The 21,565-nt window shown below is 33.8% G+C and overlaps 1 protein-coding gene across 1 annotated transcript in view; it reads left to right on the top strand.

Moving 5' to 3' along the window:
• Positions 1–21,565, top strand: part of ROCK1 (Rho-associated, coiled-coil containing protein kinase 1) — a 182,152-nt gene that overhangs the window by 93,059 nt on the left and 67,528 nt on the right. Inside the window, exons 5-12 of the mRNA XM_012652083.1 lie at positions 2,506–2,681; positions 3,478–3,562; positions 5,090–5,234; positions 5,540–5,678; positions 8,792–8,883; positions 16,959–17,118; positions 18,549–18,609; positions 20,325–20,376. Of these exons, the coding sequence (XP_012507537.1) occupies positions 2,506–2,681; positions 3,478–3,562; positions 5,090–5,234; positions 5,540–5,678; positions 8,792–8,883; positions 16,959–17,118; positions 18,549–18,609; positions 20,325–20,376 (910 nt within the window). The remainder of the gene's footprint in view (positions 1–2,505; positions 2,682–3,477; positions 3,563–5,089; positions 5,235–5,539; positions 5,679–8,791; positions 8,884–16,958; positions 17,119–18,548; positions 18,610–20,324; positions 20,377–21,565) is intronic.

Here is a 21,565-nt window from a genome sequence, read left to right as displayed (position 1 = left end):
TCATCTATTTGTCTCTCTTATTTTGTGGAGAAGAAGGACTGGGGGAAATGAAGGGAAAGTGAGAGGAGATTGAGTTAAGCTAGGTCTCCAAATAATACTGTGTTGTCTTAACGTTTTCAGTAGAAAGAAAAATACACTAAAAGTCAGTAGCTGTAGGTCCTAGTCTTGACTGCTATGGGCCTGTGAAGCTGTGGCCAAGTTATTTAACATCTGCGGGTCACAGTTTGCTCACTCATAAATGTGGAAGTTGTCTTTGATTGATTACTTTCAATTGTGGAGGTAACCTTGGGTGAAGTCATGGGGTCAAGCAGCATTTTTGGTAGATTATATTAATAATTCTGGGTTTTCTACCTCTGCTTTAGCAAGAGCAGCTCCATGTTTTTATCTGTCTTATATATTGGGGTCCTTAATGTAAGATTTCATATGGGGGAAGTAAACATGACCATTTCTAATTTTCTAACATGCATTTTGTGATTAATTGACTGATTGATTGATTTATAATATATAATGAGGACTATTCTGAAGAAGCATGCTAGTAATTGGAATAAAAAGGATATGGTAAATGTCAAAGGTTTATTTTATGTACTAACACTTTTTAGACTTGAAATGTTTGCTCTGTTTTTATAAACTGTATAGATCAGGGTTTCTCAGGCTTGGTGTTAATGACATTTTGGGCCAGATAGTTCTTTGTTCTCAAGGGCTATCCTATGCATAGTTACAATTACTGTTATGCTTATTTAGGATGTTTGGCAGCATTCCTGGCCTCTACCAAGGAGATGCCATTAGCAACTTTCCCTACCGCACCACAGACCAGTTCTAACAACCGAGTGTGTTCAGACATTATTCAGTGTCCTTTGGGTAGGGGTAGCAGTCTGGGAACAGTATCACTTCTGTTTAACAACCACTGATAATATGAATGTGCAGTGTTAAATAGTTGAAAGATGTATGACATAATTGTTACTTTCAGAGCTAAATTTACAATTTAGGTACTCAAAGCTTTGTTTCTCTGGATACATTGTCTATCCATAGGGTAAACTGCCACCAAATTAATGACATTTCTTTAATTATGGAACCCAAATGACAAATTGTACACTTTAATCTGGGATAGTTGTGAAATGCTGCTTATTTTCTTATCCTTCCCCCTTACCTCAAAATATATTTTTTAAATTAAAATAGCTAAGTCTGTAACTGAAATTATTAAACACTGTTGAAAAAATGGAACATGAAGATTTTAAGACAAGCAATAGATTCATTTTCTCTAGGGCTTAGTTTAGTTTAATTCTAAACATCTTGTATTTACTTAAAATGTTCTTTTGTAAATTTTCCCTTGTTTTTACTGCAGTCTTGGTCACATAATGTATTCATGCCTGATATTCTTGCCAATTTCATGTTAGTGGATTTTACTCTGCCTACTTTGATTCTAGCCACTGCCCTTTTCCTACTTCCTTGTTAGCTGTTACTGCTCCTCATCCCAGCTGCTGTCATTTATTGAGCATCTATTGCTTTAAGTGCTTTCTGTATTCAAGAATCTTTAACAACCCTGAAAGATAGTTAATTCCTATTAGATACACCCCCACGTTGTAGATTAATTCATGATTCCATTCTTTAAACATTTATTAAGCACTTGCTAACTGCCAGGCATCTGTATGCTTGACTGATTAGCAGGTATAAAAGTTAAACAAGGTATAGTCCCTTAACACTCTTCTAGAAGGGATTATAGTCACAGGGACATTGGGGAGGTTAAGCAGATTGCCAGAGTCACACAGCTAATAAGGAACAACTGAAAATTTATCATAGACTGCTTGAGAATTGTGGTGTTGATGTAAATTTAAGAATAGATCCCACTAATGCAGAAGTTAAATTAGAAGTACAATATTTTGGCTGAGTGCAGTGGCTCACACCTGTAATCCTAGGACTTTGGGAGGCCAAGTTAGGAGGATTGCTAAAGGTCAAGAGTTCAAGACCAGCCTGAGCAAGAGCCAGACCCTGTCTCTACAAAAAATAGAAAAATTAGCCAGATGTGGTGGCATGCACCTGTAGTCCCAGCTACTCAGGAGGGTGAGGCAGGAGTATCACTTGAGCCCAGGAGTTTCAGGTTGCAGTGTGGTATGATGATGCCACTGCACTCTAGCCTGGGTGACAGAGTGAGACCCTGTCTCAATAAAACAAAAACAAACAATATTTCTATGCTTAAGAGATTTGTATGTTCTTTATTGTGAATGTTACAATTTTTAAAAATAATTCTCGTTATAATAAATGCTATAGAAAGTTATGAAGAGAAACATGTCTTCATCTAACTCTTCAGAATAACCAGGTTAAGGTTCTTTTGCATGTATAAGTGTCTCCATGGCATTCGTGTTTGCCTTTTTTTAAAAAAATGTACTTATAACTACTGTTCTGCAAATTGATTATTTTACTTAAATCTTATATTAGTATTTTTGCCACTTTTTAAATGAAAGTTTTGTTTAATCTTAATGAATTTGTTTGTTTTTTGTATTTGTATAGCTTTTCTATGCATTCCAAGATGATCGTTATCTCTATATGGTGATGGAATACATGCCTGGTGGAGATCTTGTAAACTTAATGAGCAACTATGATGTACCTGAAAAATGGGCACGATTCTATACTGCAGAAGTAGTTCTTGCATTGGATGCAATTCATTCCATGGGTTTTATTCATAGGTAAAGATAAAAATGCTTTAAATTGTCTCATTTGTTGAAGGGAGTAGCTGAAAATAACTTTATTTGATTAACATTTCCCACTCTAAATCTACCCATTTTCCTCCCATATGGCGTGGTAGCATTCCAGAATTTAAAACTTTGAAGTCCATAGTTTTAGCATTTCAGTTTAATGTTGATATAAATGTATTCTTTAATATCCCTTATCAGATTATATATATTTTATATGGTATTCCAAAAAGTAAAGGTTGTAAGATAGTTTTCTAAGGTTTGTGCCAGAGTGTTAAAACTTTGATTCTGATTTTCTGTATACAGATTACTTTGCTTTTAATTAGTGAGTAAGTCATATTTATTCATTAGAGTAGTTTCATTTGTTCTGCACATACTGCTTAAATCCTATGTGCAATTGCTGTGCCTATGTGTCAGGGATCAAACTGAAAGTGACTTAGACCATGTCCTCTGGTTATTTATATACTTATCTATCTTATATGTTTCAATTACCTTTTATATTTGAGGGTTATGTATTTGATGATTAATCTCTCTCAAATGATTTAATCTTCCCTCTGGAAGAATCAAACTCTACTTAAAAGAAAAGGAAATATATATGTCTTCTTCTGAGGCATTAACATACAAAGGAGTTTCCTTGATGAAATTCAGTTTATAGATACAGATAGAGAGCATGTATAGATGAAGGGTGGCCATATCTAGATGGGGTGAGAATGCCTAAAATAACTGATTGATAATCTTTATAGTATCTGATCTGTTTCAGAAATACTCTACTGTTTTTTTCTCCCCTTAGAGATGTGAAGCCTGATAACATGCTGCTGGATAAATCTGGACATTTGAAGTTAGCAGATTTTGGTACTTGTATGAAGATGAATAAGGTTAATTAATTAGATTTGAATTTAGTTTTTGCTAATTCGAGACAAATGCTTCTCTAGAAATGCTGTAAGAATTTACTAACCATATCTGGACTTGTCCAGAATTGATGTGACCTTATTTGTTGAACTAGATACCATGGTTTCAATGTTGTATTAGTAACTTGTTAGTGATTTATTTTTTCCTCTCTATTTAGGGTAAATGTGGATTGCCAGATTTACTAAATCCTTCATAACAACTCTGTAATATATACTACTGGTAACTAGGAATGTAGCTTAAATGTCACTAAATACTTATGCCACTGTTAAAATTAGACTTTCATAAAAATTGGATTTCAGTAATGTTCGTGTTTTTTAGTGTTTTACTTACCTTCTGTTAGCATGTAAATGATTTTACTGCTTGTTTTAGGATTCAGTCTTAAAAGATAGCCATCCTTACTATTTATGCAATAACTTATATACACAGCTGAAGGAGCAAGTATGCTGCTTTATCTTCAGTTGAAACAGTTTATATTCTTTGAAACTTATCACAGAGCAATAGTGAGGAAGCTGTATTTATTATTTTAAAAGGAAATTTGTTGGTTAGAAGGAAGTACTACATGAGAACTTTTGTGTGAATATTTAATTATAATTCTGTTACATTAATACCAACTAAAATAGGTAACAAGTAAATATTTTGGGGGAGAGGAGGTGGTTTAAAATGCATTATCAGACCGGCACAGTGGTTGTCATCCCAGTACTTTGGGAGGCCAAGATGGGAGGACTGCTTGAGGCCAGGAGTTTGAGACCAGCCTGGGCAACATAGTAAGACACTGTCTCTATAAAAAAAAGTTAGCCAGGCATGGTGGTGCATGCCTGTAATCCCAGCTACTCGGGAGGCTGAGGTGGGAAGATCACTTGAGCCCAGGAGTTTGAGGCTGTGGTGAGCCATTATCACGCTACTGCACTCCAACCTGGGCAACAGAGCAAGACCCTGTCTCTAAATTTAAAAAATGAAATACTTATCAGACAGATAGTCAGTGTGCTTAACACTATTATGCTCTTTCTCCATACACATTTCCCCATTTTATGTTTGTACAGTTAACTTTTGTATGTTTTCTTCACGAATAGCTATTTTAGTAAAAAATGATGAAGTCAGCATTTATATTAATAAGTTATAAAATGCCCATCCTATCAGCCCCTCAATCTCTTTGCCTTGGCTTATGTACTTGTTTTCTGCAGTTAAAATGAGATCATAATAGTGACACAACTGGGGGAATAATAAATGGTGGCAATATGTCTTTCTAGTGACTATTATTACAAAATAAAAATCACTGATCCTCTTATATAGTATATATTATGAATATATTGTGTAATAGTATGTATATATGATTAAGCCGTGTTAGCTTTTGTCAGGTTTGCATTAAGGTTTGATAAGATGTGATATTTATAGCCCAAAGATTTGGAGTTCTACAGATTATATTAAGAAGAAAGAAATTTTAAATAATTAGACTTTATATCCTAATTCAGAACTTCACCTGCCACTCTTTTCAGGAAGGTATGGTACGATGTGATACAGCAGTTGGAACACCTGATTATATTTCCCCAGAAGTATTAAAATCCCAAGGTGGTGATGGTTATTATGGAAGAGAATGTGACTGGTGGTCAGTTGGAGTATTTTTATATGAAATGCTTGTAGGTGAGTAAAGGAGGATTTTATTTCTCTAATACAGTTGTTCTCAAAACTCACCAGTTGGCTTCTTCTAATATAATACTTATTACATTAAGCAATGTTGATTTTGTAGGAAATAAACATGATCTAAACCTGCTTTGTATGTGTTTTTAAAAGCTCTTTAGAGGCTTAGAGCAACTTTGTGATGTGTTCTTTTTTTATGTTAAGTATGTGTTTTTAGTTTAACACATACTTAATCATTTACTTTATTTGAAACAGATTTTTTTCAAATGTATTTTATTTTGCTTTTGTTTTCCCTATCGAATTTTTAGGTGATACACCTTTTTATGCAGATTCTCTGGTTGGGACTTATAGTAAGATTATGAACCATAAAAATTCACTTACCTTCCCTGATGATAATGACATATCAAAAGAAGCAAAAAATCTTATTTGTGCCTTCCTTACTGACAGGTAAATAATTTTAACATTGAATTTCTATTAATTCTAAGAACTGCTCATCTTGTCACTTAGTTTTTAAGATCCGTATCTGAGCTCCTACATGTGAATTATTAGAATGTAATAATTCCAAAAATCATTCATGACAGTTAAACCTGATATAATTTTGTGTTATTCTGGATGTCTTTTCTGGATCTTCACTTGCTTATCGTACCAAAGAAATTGGGATAAATATGTAGTCTTGGCTGATGGCCAAATCAGATAATTTTTTTCTTTTGCTGTTGAATTTTTAACCTGGCTAATTATAAAAATGATAGTGTATATCATGGAGTCTAAAAATTTTTTTAATACGTTAACATCTCTGAAATCAGAGTGCATCTCACAGTCAACGGTGTGTATTTATTTAATGGAGAGTTTTTTCCCTAGTGATACAAAAATGACGATATATCTTCTAATTTATGCCATTTTAGATTTGATGATATACAGTGTATACTTGTTAAAATAAATAGTATAAAGCTGTAAGAAAGTATATATTTCTCACTTCCTTTTTTCTAGACATAGTCATTGGTGTTGTATCTTCCAGATTCAGCAAGTATTTTTATAAATGTATGTACATGTGTATGTTTTTGAAATAAAAATGGCATATTATGTATACCCTTGTAGTTTACTTTTGAAGTTTAAAAACTGAACCAGTGCATTTGTAAGATTACATTTAATGTTTATGATTGTATATTATTTATTTAAATAGTAGGGAGGCCTAGGACTTTAAAATGTGTTTCAATTTGAGATTCACTTTAATTAAAATTAACTTTATCTTCCTTCATTATATCCTTTAGAGCTTGAAAGGAAGTGTAATTTTTCAAACTTTCACATTTTAATATAAAGAGCTGTACTGTGCTGTGTATTAGTGCTAGGAATATAGAAGTGAGCAAGATACACAGCCCCTTTTCTGAAAGACCTCATAGCCGTTTGGGGCAATCAGACAAGCAAATCAGATATTTATAGTACAGAAAAATATTTAGATTATTAAATATGGAATGTTGGATTTCCTTAAGTAGTAAGTTTGACAGTTGATACCTCTGATGTTTCACTTTGACATTTCTCTTTTTTTTTTTTTATTGTGAAGGTACATCCTCATTCTTTCAAACACACATTTTGGCTTGTGATTATCTTTCACATTTTTTTTAGAGCAATTTTTGTGAAACCATGGTCAAAAATTCATGTTATTATTGAATATGAGTTCTGTTATGGAACCAGTGCATTGCAGACAGCTTGAAATATCAACGAAGTGTTTGGGAAGAATGTGGCTAATGAATACACAGTACATCAATGGTTTGAGAAGTTCTATTCCAGTGATTCTCATCTTGAAAATGAGCCATGTGGGTGACCTGAGACCAAGGTGGACAATGAAGAGCTGAAAGCTATAGTGGAAGCAAATTCATCTCAACCTATGCATGAATTAGCAGCAAGGTTCGACATTACTATTCCAACAATTTTGGAGCATTTGAAACAAATGGGCAAGGTAAAGAAGCTGGATAGATGGGTTCCACATGAATTAAACAAGCATCACCAGAGAAATCGTTCAAAACTTGCCTTTCAAAAAAAAACATGCCTTTCTTTGCTGTCATGAAATAAAGGTGAACCAGTTCTGCACATATTGTTATGTGTGGTGAAAAATGGATTCTTTTTGACAATCACAAGTGTTCGGCACAATGGCTGGATAAAGATGAAGTGCCGAAACAGTCCAAAACCAAATATTCATCAAAAAAAGCTAATGGTGTCTGTTTGGTGGTTCAGGGCTCGTATTATCCACTATAGCTTCATGAAATCTGGTCAATCGATTACAGTGGATGTCTGCTGCAACCAACTGGACAAAATGATGAGGATGCTTGCTGTTAAGCAGCCGAGATTGGTCAATAGAGACAGGCCAGTCTTCTTGCAAGAACACATGTCACAAAAAACAACGCTGCTCAAACTACAGAAGCTGGACTTGGAAACTCTCTGTCATCTACTGTATTCACCAGATCTTGCGCCAACTGACTACCACATCTTCCAGGCTTTGGACCACTTCCTGCAAGGAAAAATACTCAGTTCTCAACAAGTTGGGAAAACGCCTTTTGTGATTTCAGCGCAACTCGCTCTCCAGGCTTCTTTGGTGCTGGCATAATCAAGCTACCATTAAGATGGCTAAATTGTGTCGGTAGTTTAGGCACATACTTTGGTTAATTGTATTGCTTCTTGTTTGAGATATAATGTACTAAACTTTTGGTTTGAAGTTGGACATTTCATATTTAATGACCTAATAATTACCATGAGATAAGTACTGTGTGTCAGACAACCATGGAGAGGTTTTCTAATCCAGTCTGGGGGAGTTCACGAAAGCTTGTTAGAGAAAGTATCACCTGTCTAAACCAATTTATCTTTTAACTTACAAAAATAATTTAGAATTCAGAGTATTCTCATTATTTATAAACACTGCTAGCAAACAAAAGGAAAGTTGGTCTTTTCAATTCAGCTAAAGTCATATTTTTAAAAACTTCATCTCTATGCTCACTAAAAAGAGGCCCATGATCAGTAACTTGTCCAGCGAAAGCTCTGAATTTTGTAGCAATGTCAAGAATTAGTTGTCACTGGTTTTTGATTTGTCAGAAATATGTAATAGATTATAAAATGGAAATTTAAAATTTAAAATGTGTTTCTGGAGTTTCTGGTAGCATCTGGTGTTGCTACCAAAGTAAAATTGGTTGGGAAAAAAAAGAAGCATAACTTTACCACTGTGGAGAAAAAATGATCAAGAAAATGCTTTGTGCTTTATTCATTATGCTCATGAAGCAAGGTGATGATTCATCTGGACTTTTGTCGTTAATAGAAAAGTCATGGAGTATCAACAGATCTATAGTTTTATATATTTTTTCTTTAGTATTCTTTTAAAAAATTCTTTAATATTCCCTTCAACTTACTTTCTATTTGAGCTGAAAATAATGCTGAAAACGAATATAATTTCAAGGTGACTTAGAACTGTATTTGTCATCCTATAAAGATTTAGCATTCTGCTTGCAAATAAACCTGGACAGGTTATAATAAAATCTTAAATGTTTAATTACTTTTCTCCTTCTCTTTCTATTCAGAGAAGTGAGATTAGGGCGAAATGGAGTAGAAGAAATCAAACGACATCTCTTCTTCAAAAATGACCAATGGGCTTGGGAAACACTTCGAGACAGTAAGTTAATTTTTCTTGCACATTATAGTGAATATTTGAAAGTAGTTGTGGTAAATAGTCTGTTGAAATTGCCTTGCTAAACATTTGTGTATGTATATGTGATGAAAATCAGAAGCCCACAGATACTGGATGGGAATTGTCCTAACCTAGTTAGAGAGAGACTATTTGATAATATTGGGAAAATTGTACTGCTGCTACTCTTATATCCCATTTAGGATACCAAGATGGGCCAGCCTCACACCTGAAATCCTAGTGCTCTGAGAGGCCAGGGCAGGAGGATTGCTTGAGGCCAAGAATTTAAGACCAACCTGAGCAAGAGCGAGATCTTGTGTCTACTAAAAAAATAGAAAAATCAGCCAGGCATGGTGGCATGAGCCTATAATCCCAGTTGCTCAGGAGGCTGAGGAGGGAGGATCACTTGAGACCAGGAGTTTGGGGTTGCAGTGAGCTGTGATGACACCATTGCACTCTATCTAGCTTGGGAGTCAGAGCAAGACCCTGTCTCAAAAAAAAAAAAAAGATATCAAGACGAAATATAAATGTAATGCATTTAGGCTTAGCAGCTCATAATTTTATTTTTGATCTTTGTTGAATTCCTTTTTTTGAGACTAATTCTCTCATTATTGAGGAGTCAATAAATAGCAGGTAATAAAATTAAAATTTTTGTTGTGAAAAGACAGGTTATTCTGTTGTTTTTATTAAAACCTAAAATATGAGGAGCTTGTATTATTAATGAATGCCAAAATTCAATTTAATTATGTTTGTGAGGATACAGGAAATTGTAATGTACTTGATTCCATCAGGCTTTTGGAACATATAATTCAGAAATAAAAATAGTAGGTAAGAAATTAATTTTCAGTCAGTTTAGAACATTTTTTTTAAGTTAAAATTATAAGGCGATTTATAGAAAACCTTGTACAACATAGCTGAATCAAAATTATAATAGGACCAAAGATTCCAATCATCTTTGTGGACTTGGGAGGTAAGGAATTCATTTTTCCCTCACTGGAAGTCTCGGGAATTTTTTCCCTGTTAAATTATCAGAAAAAGAATAATGTATACTAGCCCCTGACCTGTGCCACAGCAATAGCAATGAACAGTAATAATGGAAATGAACTCAGCCTTGGAATTTTAGAAACTGTTACAAATTAGTTACTTGTCTTAAGGACTGCCTATCTAGTTGATAGTGAGGGACAGTTCTTTTATGAGAGAAAAAATCTTATTAATACTGGTGAAATAGATTATGTAGATTTGCTAAAATTGGTGAAGCATTCTAGTTATCAAGTATTTTAAAAGAACAGTTATATTGCCTTCAAGTACAGTACATACATTGTGCTAAGCTATAAATTGTCTAAGAAGGGAAAGAGGGGAATAAATTCTTCTGGAAATTAAGAAATTATACCACAACAAAGAATGTCATTGAATGACCAGCCGTTTGAAGAAGCGACAGGAGCAGCTTGACCTTGGGAGAATTTATTAACAGCTGTATGCTAGGAAATAAGGAACTTCTTCTTCTTCAGAAGTAAATGTGACATGATTATTGTCTTCATGCTGCAAGAGAAATTATTGCAAGACAAAGAGATGCATAGGGAGTGAGACAAATGGTTACATGGAAGGCGGGACATGGTGGCTCACGTCTGTAATCCTAGCACGCTGGGAGGCCGAGGCGGGAGGATCACTTGAGGTCAGGAGTTCAAGACCAGCCTGAGCAACAACAAGACCCCGTCTCTACTAAAAATAGAAAAAATTAGCCAGGTGCAGGGGCATGCGCCTATAGTCTCAGCTACTCAGGAGGCTGAGGCAGAAGGATTGCTTGAGCCCAGGAGTTTGAGATTGCTGTGAGTTAGGCTGACACCATGGCACCCTAGCCTGGGCAGCAGAGCAAGACTCTGTCTCAAAAAATAAAAGGTTTCATGGAAAAGCTTTGTATTTTTATTCAAGTTTCATTCTTATTGAAGTTTAAGAAGGCTGAAAACATACAAATATGATTATAAATATGTAAAAAATTTTAAAGGGGATTGAATAAAACATGAAGTATATTTTGTATTGCTTTAAATTCTTTTTCAAACAAAGTTAGGTAATGCATAAATACTATAGAATAACCACACAGTAAATCACCTTGAAAAATAGAAAGGATATATTTCCTTTTATACATTGAAAAACTGATTAATTAGGAGAGGCGGTAACAACTATTTATTGAACACCTATTATGTGCTGAACATTTTTCTGTTTCAGGCACTAAGAAAATGGCAGTGATCAAACAAAAGTTTTCTCCCTTATAGAGCTCATAGTCTCAAGGAATTAGGCAGTCCATATCAATGCCATTTTATTATATTGCCATACCTCCTTGATGTAACTGCTCCTATTTGTGGAAAAAACAAATGAATTACTTCATTGATTTAAATCAGACAAATTTTATTTATATTTTAAAGATTTTCTCTGAGTGTCCGTATGTAATTTTTATAGTATTATCATTTCTATATCTTTTTAAGATCTGTGTTGTTATCTGTGGTTTTATTATAGTATATTTAGATTTAGCATACTGATAAACATTTTGATGGATTTTCCTAATTCTAATAGTTCTGCTTTGTAGTTATTGAAAAACAAGAAAGAAGAATTGAAGTCTTAGAACTTATTGTTCTTTTCTTTCCCTCTTCCTACACCTTCTTCACTTCCCACCCCTAAAATACCAAGAATTCTTTTATTCTGAACTGACCTCTCTGACCTGCTAAATTTTTAAATATTATGTAACAGTTATAATTCCTTTTAATTTTTTTGACATTCCATTTTCTTTGGCAAAATTGCTTTCTTACACAAACAATAGTTTTTTGGTAGTTTTACCACTTAAGTGTTTCCAAGTTCCAGAGGCCATTAATGTTCACCTTATGTTCCTTGGTGATAATGAGAGCAGGATACAAAATAGCTTGATTTTTGACAGAATTTCTATGAGCTTCCTGGATCTTGTTCATCCTAATTTAGAGGCACAAAGTATTAAGATTGTAAAATTACTTCTCCACTCATTTGAGATAAAATTGAAGGGGTGACATGAGTAAGATTAAAGATAGAAGACAAAAGAAATGAAAAGACCCAAATAACTTGCTACAGGTCATAACTGTGAGCAAATGGCAATGTCAGGATTCATATCTAAGTCTGTTTTGACTCCAAAGCCTTTGATCTTTGGAATGCTGTGTACTATTTAAAGTTCAATATTATACAGATCAGAGATGTAAGGAATTGACGCTTGTTGGCAGTTAAATTTTGGGGGAAAAGAAAATTATGACATTTGTTACATATTTATTGCGTATTTACTACATTATTAGTAATATTGTGTTAAATATAATGTAGTGACTTGCAAAACACTTTGCCATTTATTATCTCATTTGAAGTAAGATATTGGCATTACTTAATCCACCTATAGCTTGTGGGCAAGATGTTAACAGTGATAACACTTCTGTCAGCTCATATAGTTAAGTTTTCAGTTTAATTAAAAACAAAAGTAGGCCGGGCGCGGTGGCTCACGCCTGTAATCCTAGCTCTCTGGGAGGCCGAGGCGGGCGGATTGTTTGAGCTCAGGAGTTCGAAACCAGCCTGAGCAAGAGTGAGACCCCGTCTCTACTAAAAATAGAAAGAAATTAATCGGATAACTAAAAATATATAGAAAAAATTAGCCGGGCATGGTGGCATATGCCTGTAGTCCCAGCTACTCAAGAGGCTGAGGCAGAAGGATTACTGGAGCCTAGGAGTTTGAGGTTGCAGTGAGCTATGATGATGCCACTGCACTCTAGCCTGGGCAACAGAGCAAGACTCTGTCTCAAAAAATAAAATAAAAAAAAAAAAAGAATTTAGGCCTAGCAAGTTTCAGGACACTTTAACTTAGGAGTTTAGACTTTCTCATCATTATAATGGATTCTTTTTTTTTTTTTTAAATAAACTTAAAAAAATTGACCTCTTTGTCGTGGTAAAGTACGCATAACATAAAATTTCCATTTTGGCCATTTTAAACTTGTAATTCCATGGCATTAAGTATATTCACATTGTTTCACAACCATTACCACTACTATTTATGTCCCTAACTTTTTCGTCATCCCTACCTTAAACTCTTTTGTTAAGTGATAACATTAAATAATAACTCTTCATTCCTCTCTCCCCCCAGTCCTCAGCAACCACTATTTTACTTTTCATCTCTATGATTGACTACTCAGGGTATCTCATTTAAGTAGAGTACTATAATATTTGTCTTTTTTGCAACTGGTTTATATCACTTAGCGTAATGTATTCAAGGTTCATTCATGTTGTAGCATGTATCATAATTTCATTTTTAAGAGTAAATATTATTCCATTGTGTATATATACGTATTTTTATTTATCCATTTATCTATTGCTAGACACTTAGCTCTATCTTTTAGCTATTGTGAATAATGCTTCTATGAACATTAGTGTGCAAATATCTGCTTTACAAATTATATTATGGATATTTATATCCATATGAATATTATATAGGGATATTTATATTTTCCATTCATTTGAGTATATACCTAGAAGTGGAATTGTTGAATCATGTGATTATTCTATGTTTAATTTTTTGGAGGAGGCACCATATACCCACAGTGGCTGCACCCTTTTATATTCCCACCAGCAATGCACATGAGTCCAGTTTCTCTACATCTTCTCCCAACACTTGTTCTTTTCTGTGTTTTTCCTTTTTTTTTTTTTATAGTAGCCATCCTAATAGATGTGAAGTTGATTTGCATTTGCCTAATGACTAGGGATGCTAAACATCTTTTTGTATGCTTATTGGCCATCTATATGTCTTTAGAGAAATTTCTATTCAAGGTCTTTGACCATTTTTGAATTGGATTATTTGGGTTTTTTGTTGTTGAGTTATAGACTTTCCTTATATATTCTGATATTAATCCCTTATCAGATACATGGTTTGCAAATATTTTCTTCCATTCTTTGGCTTATCTTTTCACTCTGTTGATAGTATTTTGATGCACGAAAGTTTTTAATTTTGATGAAGTCCAGTTTATTTTTTCTTTTGTTGCCTCTGCTTTTGGTGTCATAGTCAAGAAATCATTGCCAAATGTATTGTCATGAAGCTTTTCCCCTATGTTTTCTTTTTTTTTTTTAAAGAATATTACGGGGGTACAAACACTTTGGTTGCATATATTGCCTTTGTACCACCCAAGTCAGAGCTACACGTGTGCCCAACCCCCAGACATCACGCACCACACCCGTTAGGTGTGAATTTACCCATTCCGCCCTCCCACCTGCCCAGCACCCTATGAATGTTACTTCTGTATGTGCACATAAGTGTTGATCAGTTAGTACCGATTTAATGGTGAGTACATGTGATGCTTGTTTTTCCATTCTTATGATGCTTCACTTAGAAGAATGGGCTCCAGCTCCATCCGGGATAACATAAGAGGTACTAGTTCTGTCATTTTTTTATGGCTGAGCGGTACTCCATGGTATACCTACACCACATTTTATTAATCCACTCATGAATTGATGGACCACTTGGGTTGTTTCCACATCTTTGCAGTTGTGAATTGTGTGGCTGTGAACATTCAAATGCAGATGTCTTTATTACAGAAGGTGTTTTTTTCCTTTAGGTAAATACCCAGTGGTGGGACTGCTGGGTCAAATGATAGTTGTACTTTTAATTCTTTGAGGTATCTCCATATTACTTTCCATAGAATTGTACTAGTTTTCAGTCCCACCAGCAGTGTATGAGTGTTCCTATCTCTCCATATCTATGCCAACATTTGTTTTGGGACTTTCTGATGAAAGCCATTCTCCCTGGAGTTAAGTAATATCTCACTGTGGTTTTGAGCTGCATTTCCCTGATGATTAGAGATATTGAGCATTTTTTCATATGTTTCTTGGCCTTTTCCCCTGTTTCTTTCTAAGAATTTTATAGATTTAGCTATTATGTTTATTTAGGTCTTTGACCCACTGCGAGTTAATTTTTGTATGTGGTGTATAGCAGGGATCCAATTTCATTCTTTTGTATGTGGATATCCAGTTTTCCGAGCACCATGTGTTGAAAAGACTGTCCTTTCTCCCACTGAATGGTGTTGGCCCCTTGTGTTGAAAATCATTTGACCATATATGTGAGAGTTTATTTGTGGGCTCTCTGTTGGTATGTATATGTTTGTCCTTATGCCGGTACCACACTATTATGATTATTGTAGCTTTGTAGTAAGTTTTGAAATCAACAAATGTGAGTCTTCCAACAAACTTTTTTTTTCAGAATCGTTTGAGTATTTGGGATCCCTTGAGATTCCATAAAAACATTTCTCTTATAATTTATTTTAGACGTACTCCTTGTAACATATTCAAGCTCTGAAAGAAGATAGTAGTAGTATTAGTATCATATTGTATTTTCTCCTGTATTATAAATATTTAAGCATTCTCACATATTATTAAGTATTTATAAGACTTTTTCTGCATCAAGATTATAATTCTTGAAGATGCTGTGTCCATGTTGTGTATCCCTGCCCTTTTTTCCTAACAACTATATCATAAATGCCTCACTGAATTGATCCCTAATCACTTGTTGTGAAGGTAGCTAGTCTGAAAATATACTTCAAAATCCTTTGCTCCTTGTGGCTTAATCTTACGGAGATGTTGAATGTTGAAGTTGGATGGGGAGGAGTATTGATCATTCTGAGTAAAGCATTTCAGTACCAAATTACTATATCCAGGAAACTAAGAAATAACCTTGATTTCTGGTTTGCCATAGAGCAGATTAACAAACAAAAAAAACCACAGGCAGTCCCCAGGTTACGGATGACCCAACTTACAACATTCCATACTTACAAAACAGGCTCCCAAGGTTCCCCATAAGGATGACAAATAATTAAATTAATAATTTGGGAACTAGTTTCTTCCATGCATGTAAGCAATCCCTCATGGCATAAGTGGTTCGTTGGCACAGGATTTTTATGCTAGCAGCTAGTCTCATTGTTTATATGGTCACTTACATGCAGCATCACTTTCGTCTTAACTTTTTAATGTGATTTTGTGAGTCTGTGTTTACCCTTATGACCATGCCTCCAAAGCGAAAGTCCACTGCAAGTGTAGGTCAGTGATGGAAGCAAAAGTAGAAATAATTAAGCATTCAGAGAAAGGCCAGATGCAATCATTCATTGAGAAAGCATTAGCCTTCAGTAGCAGGAGTGTCAGAGCAATTGTAAAGGATAAAGTGAAATAATGGAACGTATGAAAAGCAGTGTTCCAATGAAAGCATCAGTTATTAACTCAGCAGTATAATGGATTAATTATTAAAATGGAAAGGTTATTATTGGTTAGAAGATCAAAATAAATGTAACATTCTTATCAGCCTAGCATCAATGTAACATTAGGTGAGTGTTAACCTTTAATATTCTTTTTTGAAGTTTTTCCTATCTCCTATCTGAAATTTTTGTATGAGTTTGTTTTTATGTTCTGTTTGTTTGAACTAAAGGAAGAACACAATAGTTTTTGTAACTTACTATTACAGTACAGGGGTATTATTATTATTACTACAGTATTATACTATATTATTCTGACCACATGAGCCATTATAGTATTGTTATTATTGTTATTGCCATATATGCTCTCTTCATCAAGTTACATATAAATCTGACCTAAAAATGTTCTCAGGAACATGTCTCCTTGCCTTTACTATTAATATATTTGAAACTAATCAACTTTTTAAAGTACAGTTTGTTATGCTGTAGTTTCTGAAAAGTCATTTCTGTAGTCTCAAATGCTTTTGTGTATTTTATACCTTGAGCATTCTAAAACAAACCTTAATAATACTTGATCTGTAATATATAAGTTAAACTTGAGGTATAGATAATTGTAGGTGATTTTAAAGATAATTGTTTTCTGGAGTTACATAATGATCAATATCGGTCAATTTTTAATCCTAGTAAAGCTTAGTATAATAGGATTCAACCCTTGTGGAATTTGTGGTTTGCAAGCTATTTATAAGAGAGAAACCATCAGCAGTTGGTATGGAATTTTTGCTTCGTTTTATTTGTATATTGAATTTGAAATGAATCTAGTTTTGTTTCTGCTTTTAGCTGTAGCACCAGTTGTACCTGATTTAAGTAGTGACATTGATACTAGTAATTTTGATGACTTGGAAGAAGATAAAGGAGACGAAGAAACATTCCCTATTCCTAAAGCTTTTGTTGGCAATCAGCTACCCTTTGTAGGATTTACATATTATAGCAATCGTAGGTAAGTATGCTAAATGGTGATTTTAGGAGTAGGTGCTGATTTTGTTGTATTCATATTATTTTCTTAGAGATATCCAAAAATCATTTAAAAGTAGGTTTAATGGCATATAAAGATATATCTTATAGTAATGCCATTTTTCAGTGATGTGTGATATTTCTAGTATTTCATATTTCATTTTTTTCGAATTCACACATGTTCAGGATATTGTTTTTCAAAAATTCTTTGCTGAATTATATAGGATATATCCTCAAGTTATAACAATTGATATTTCAAAAGATGCTGTTAACATTGATACTTCAGTTAATATTGTTATCTAAAGAGTTACAGTTTATAATACATTTTGGAACAACATATAAACTTAGGTAGCACTATCATCATTATATTGATGCTATCAAAGTCCTGTAACTTTTAGCTCTTGAAAAATTAAATGATTCCTCCCAGAACACATTTAATGAATTCACTGTGTGTTATAAAATGGAATATTACCTATACTGTGATGTTGAACAAATAAATTTAACCTTTTATGCCTCCATTTCTTCAAAACTAGGAATGATGATGATGATAATAATACTTGCCTCATAGGGTTGTTGTGAGAATTAAGTAAATCAAAACACAGTAAAGCACTTAGAACAGTGCTTTGCATGGAGTAAGCACTCAGCGTTAGCTGTTGTTACCATTATGAGCTAATGTTAGCTTTAGTCTTTTCAAATGTACTTGAGATATAAGTTAAACATTTAACATTATTTTAGTGTGCTGAGCATTCATTCATTCAAGAGATATATTTGATAACTTACTGTTTGTCAGGTATATGCTAAGCACCCAAGGTGCATAGAGAAGGATGAATAAGATATAGTACCTTCTCTTGAGATGCTCACATCCTAGTGAGAAAATGGATAAATTATGCAATATAGGTTGGTAAGTACTACATAGTAGAAATCTAAACAAATTGCTAGGCCGATATAATACAGTGAACAATATGGCAATACTTACTGGATGTGTTAAATCTACTTAATATTATTTTTGAATTACCTCAAAAATATGTACTTCTAATCAAACTATACTCCATTGAAGTGGTATTAGATAATTAATTTGCTTGAGTAATTATTAAATTTGAGGTTATTATAGCTAATGTTGAAACTATTTGTGGCTTTTATTTATCCTATTTGGTATGAATATTCATATGTTTTGCTGCAGGAATACTAAGTAGTATGATTATAGGCAGCTACTTCAGACCTAACTGGGGGTTTCATTTAATACATGTATCATTTCTGAATTATGTTTCTAAAATAATTATGAACCTGTACTTAATTTTTAACAAATAGAGCTACTATAATACTGAACATAGTAGGCATGTAATATTTGTTATTGGCTATTATTGGTAATTAAAGAGTTTTTTGATTGTTTTCTTTTTAAATTTTTCTTTCCTGTAGATACTTACCTTCAGCAAATCCTAATGATAACAGAACTAGTTCCAATGTGGATAAAAGTTTGGTAGGTGTTTTCTTATTGTTAGTTTTTTAAAAATCGTTTTGTAGATAATGTATTTGTATACATGATATTGAGTAAACTTATGTAATGCTTGTGAAAGTGTAGTTAGTGAAGTTAGATTTTTATGGCACTTTTATATACTGTCTCCTCTCTGGTCTGATTTTTTTGCTTGAATATCAAATGGAATAATATATGTGGAGGCAGTTAGTGAATTCTAAATTGCTGCACAGATTGACGGTGGTCATTTCATCTTTTTAATCTTTGGAATTAGGAATATATGGTACATCAGTGTATCATTAAGAGTCTTAACAGGAAAACAGATAACATTTAAAAGATTTAAATGAAAAGAGTTTTGTATGTATGTGGTAAAGTATATATGACAGGAAATTTACCATTTTAATCCTTTTTAAGTGTAGAGTTCAGTGCTGTTAAGCACCTGCACATAGTTATACAGCCATCGCTGCCATCCATCTCTAGAACTTTTTCATTATCTCAGACTAAAAATCTGTACCCATTAAGCAACAGCTCCTCGTTTCACCACCATCCCGCCAAGGTCCTGGTAGCACTATTCTATTCCACTTTCTGTCTCAATGAATTTGACTATTCTAGGCACCTCGTATAAATGGGATCATATAATATTTGTCCTTATGTGGTTGGCTGATTTCATTTAGCATGTCTTCAAGGTTCATCCATGTTATAATATGTGTCAGAATTTCCTTTCTTTTTAAGGCTGAATAATACTCTATTGCATATACATATATATATATATATATATATACACACACACACACACACCACAATTTGTTTATGCGTTTGTTAAATGAAAACAGTTTAATAACGAGATGATTAGCATATTGTAAACATCAGTAAAGGGGAACAATAAAGGGCGCTAAAGCACCCATTGATTAACAATAGTAGGACGCCACTGCCCCTATACTGAAGGGGCAAGGAGAGAAAATCTTGTAGCTGAGAGAAGGCCTGGCATCATAGAAGAAGAACATAGGACATAGAACACTGCCAGAACCACAGTAGAGGCAGTTTGGTACAGTGGTGAAGGGAATGCTGCCAGAACCACAGTAAAGCAAGAAGCGTGTGGGGAGAGTGAATATTTCTTTTCTCTGCCTTCCGATTTCCTGTTGTTATCTCCTATGGACTGAAACCAATCTTAAAATCATAGAGCAACAGAACCCAGGTAATGCAGTCTGTAGGTTTTAAGGCAAAGAAGGACAGAGGATGGATCTCTAAGGCTGGGAGGGAGTAGGGATATGAAAAATAAGCATTATAGTGAGCATCATCTAATTTGTCCACTGAGAAGTGAATTACTCTAGGAAGTAAATTTTAGTTATGAGTTCTTTCTATTGTTTATATAGCTCATGTTCATGAGATGAAAAAAAAAATCTTACTTGCTAACATTTGAGAAGATCCTTTGGGTTAACAAGGACTTTTCTGAAAAATATTAGGAATAATTATTGGTCTATTCTTAGAGCATTCTTTGAACTTTTTGTGTGCTACAGATGACATATTTTTAACAGAGGAGAGGAGGAGGTAGCAACCATTTTTTAAAAGCTAATATGATTTTTTTCTTTCTCCTTGATATATTTATCCTTAAATGTAAGAGAACATGTGATGGAAAGGGAAAGTGAGAAAAGGGGGAAGGAACTATGTTGAGTACCTTTTAGCTGTTATGGTCATCTTTCTCTTTTAAATTTTCATCCCAGCGGAGCTGTTTGGCAATTTATATAGCTAAAAAGGGCTCAGGAATCTTTAAAAGTAAAGCATCTTTGACCTAGGGAGGGTAACAATAAGGAGTTGCTGTAACCCAGCTCTCACTGTATTACTTGTCTGTAAGATTAGAGGTGTATTAGGACTTAAAAGATATTCAAAAGATTTGTGTTTTCTTTGGACTGATTTTGTTCAGTGGTGATTGCCATAAGTTTCTGTCCCTGGCAGCTACATTTTATCTTTTGCTCTGATAAGATCACAGGGGAGGATAAATAGTATTTACTTATATTTAGTATTATATATTGTGTTTATGTTTACCTAGAATTAAGTACAAAAGTCACCTAATTTAATTTTCAACTCTTCCTTGAAAACCTTTCAGCAGAGATACTAGTAACAACTTTACAATTGCCAAATACAATGAATAATTGTCAGTCCATATCTTATTTTTCTTCTTTGCTGATTATTTCCTCTTCTTTTGAACTTCAAGCTTTTATAACTCTTTTATGTTCCCATTATTTCCTTTTTTTTTTCCTTTCTGTCTTTTGGAATTTTATTTTATTTATTTTTTTTCAGTCCTCTTTGCAGGATCTTTTTCTCCTCAATTATTATTTCCCAAAGTTCTGCCTTATATCAGATCCATATTCTTTTCTTGCCTGAACTGTTTCAATAGCTTTTTAACTGGTTGCTTTTCCTAGAATTTCACTGTCCTCTAATCTATTCACCTTATTATTATCAGAGTGATGTTTCTGAGATGCCAATATTGTGTCAGTTCCCTGTTTAAAATGCTTACGGTTTAAAGTCCCCAACTCGTATTTTTGCATACAAGGATCTTGGTTTCACTTACTTTTTTAGGTTTAATGTGAACTGTTTTCCCTATTATAGTCTATGCTGTGCTGTAGTACTTGATTTCTTCCCATTTCCCAATACATTATGTTAATATTTTCTTCTATCTCCCTACTTTTGAACTCATTGTCCATTCTAGCTAAAATGTCTTCCTTCTACCACCTTCTCTGCTTGGTAAATTTCTCTCATTTTGTAGGTCTCACCTCAAGCATTATATATTCTTGGTAGAATTAAAACTGTCCCCTTTTGTCCTTCAGAACACCTCATATAATTTTATTATCATTTATCACATTATATTCTAATATTTTGTGTATATATCTTTGGGACATTGTAGGTTCTTTTCACCCTCCCGTTTCCCTTTGCCCTCTCTGTTTAACATTTGCTTCATGAGAAC

The sequence above is a fragment of the Propithecus coquereli genome, unplaced genomic scaffold (assembly GCF_000956105.1).
Source record: "Propithecus coquereli isolate 6110/MARCELLA unplaced genomic scaffold, Pcoq_1.0 Scaffold38, whole genome shotgun sequence".
In the NCBI taxonomy this organism is placed as follows: Eukaryota; Metazoa; Chordata; class Mammalia; order Primates; family Indriidae; genus Propithecus; species Propithecus coquereli.
Note: the sequence above shows the minus strand (reverse complement) of the source record. Positions and strands in the feature narration are given on the sequence as shown.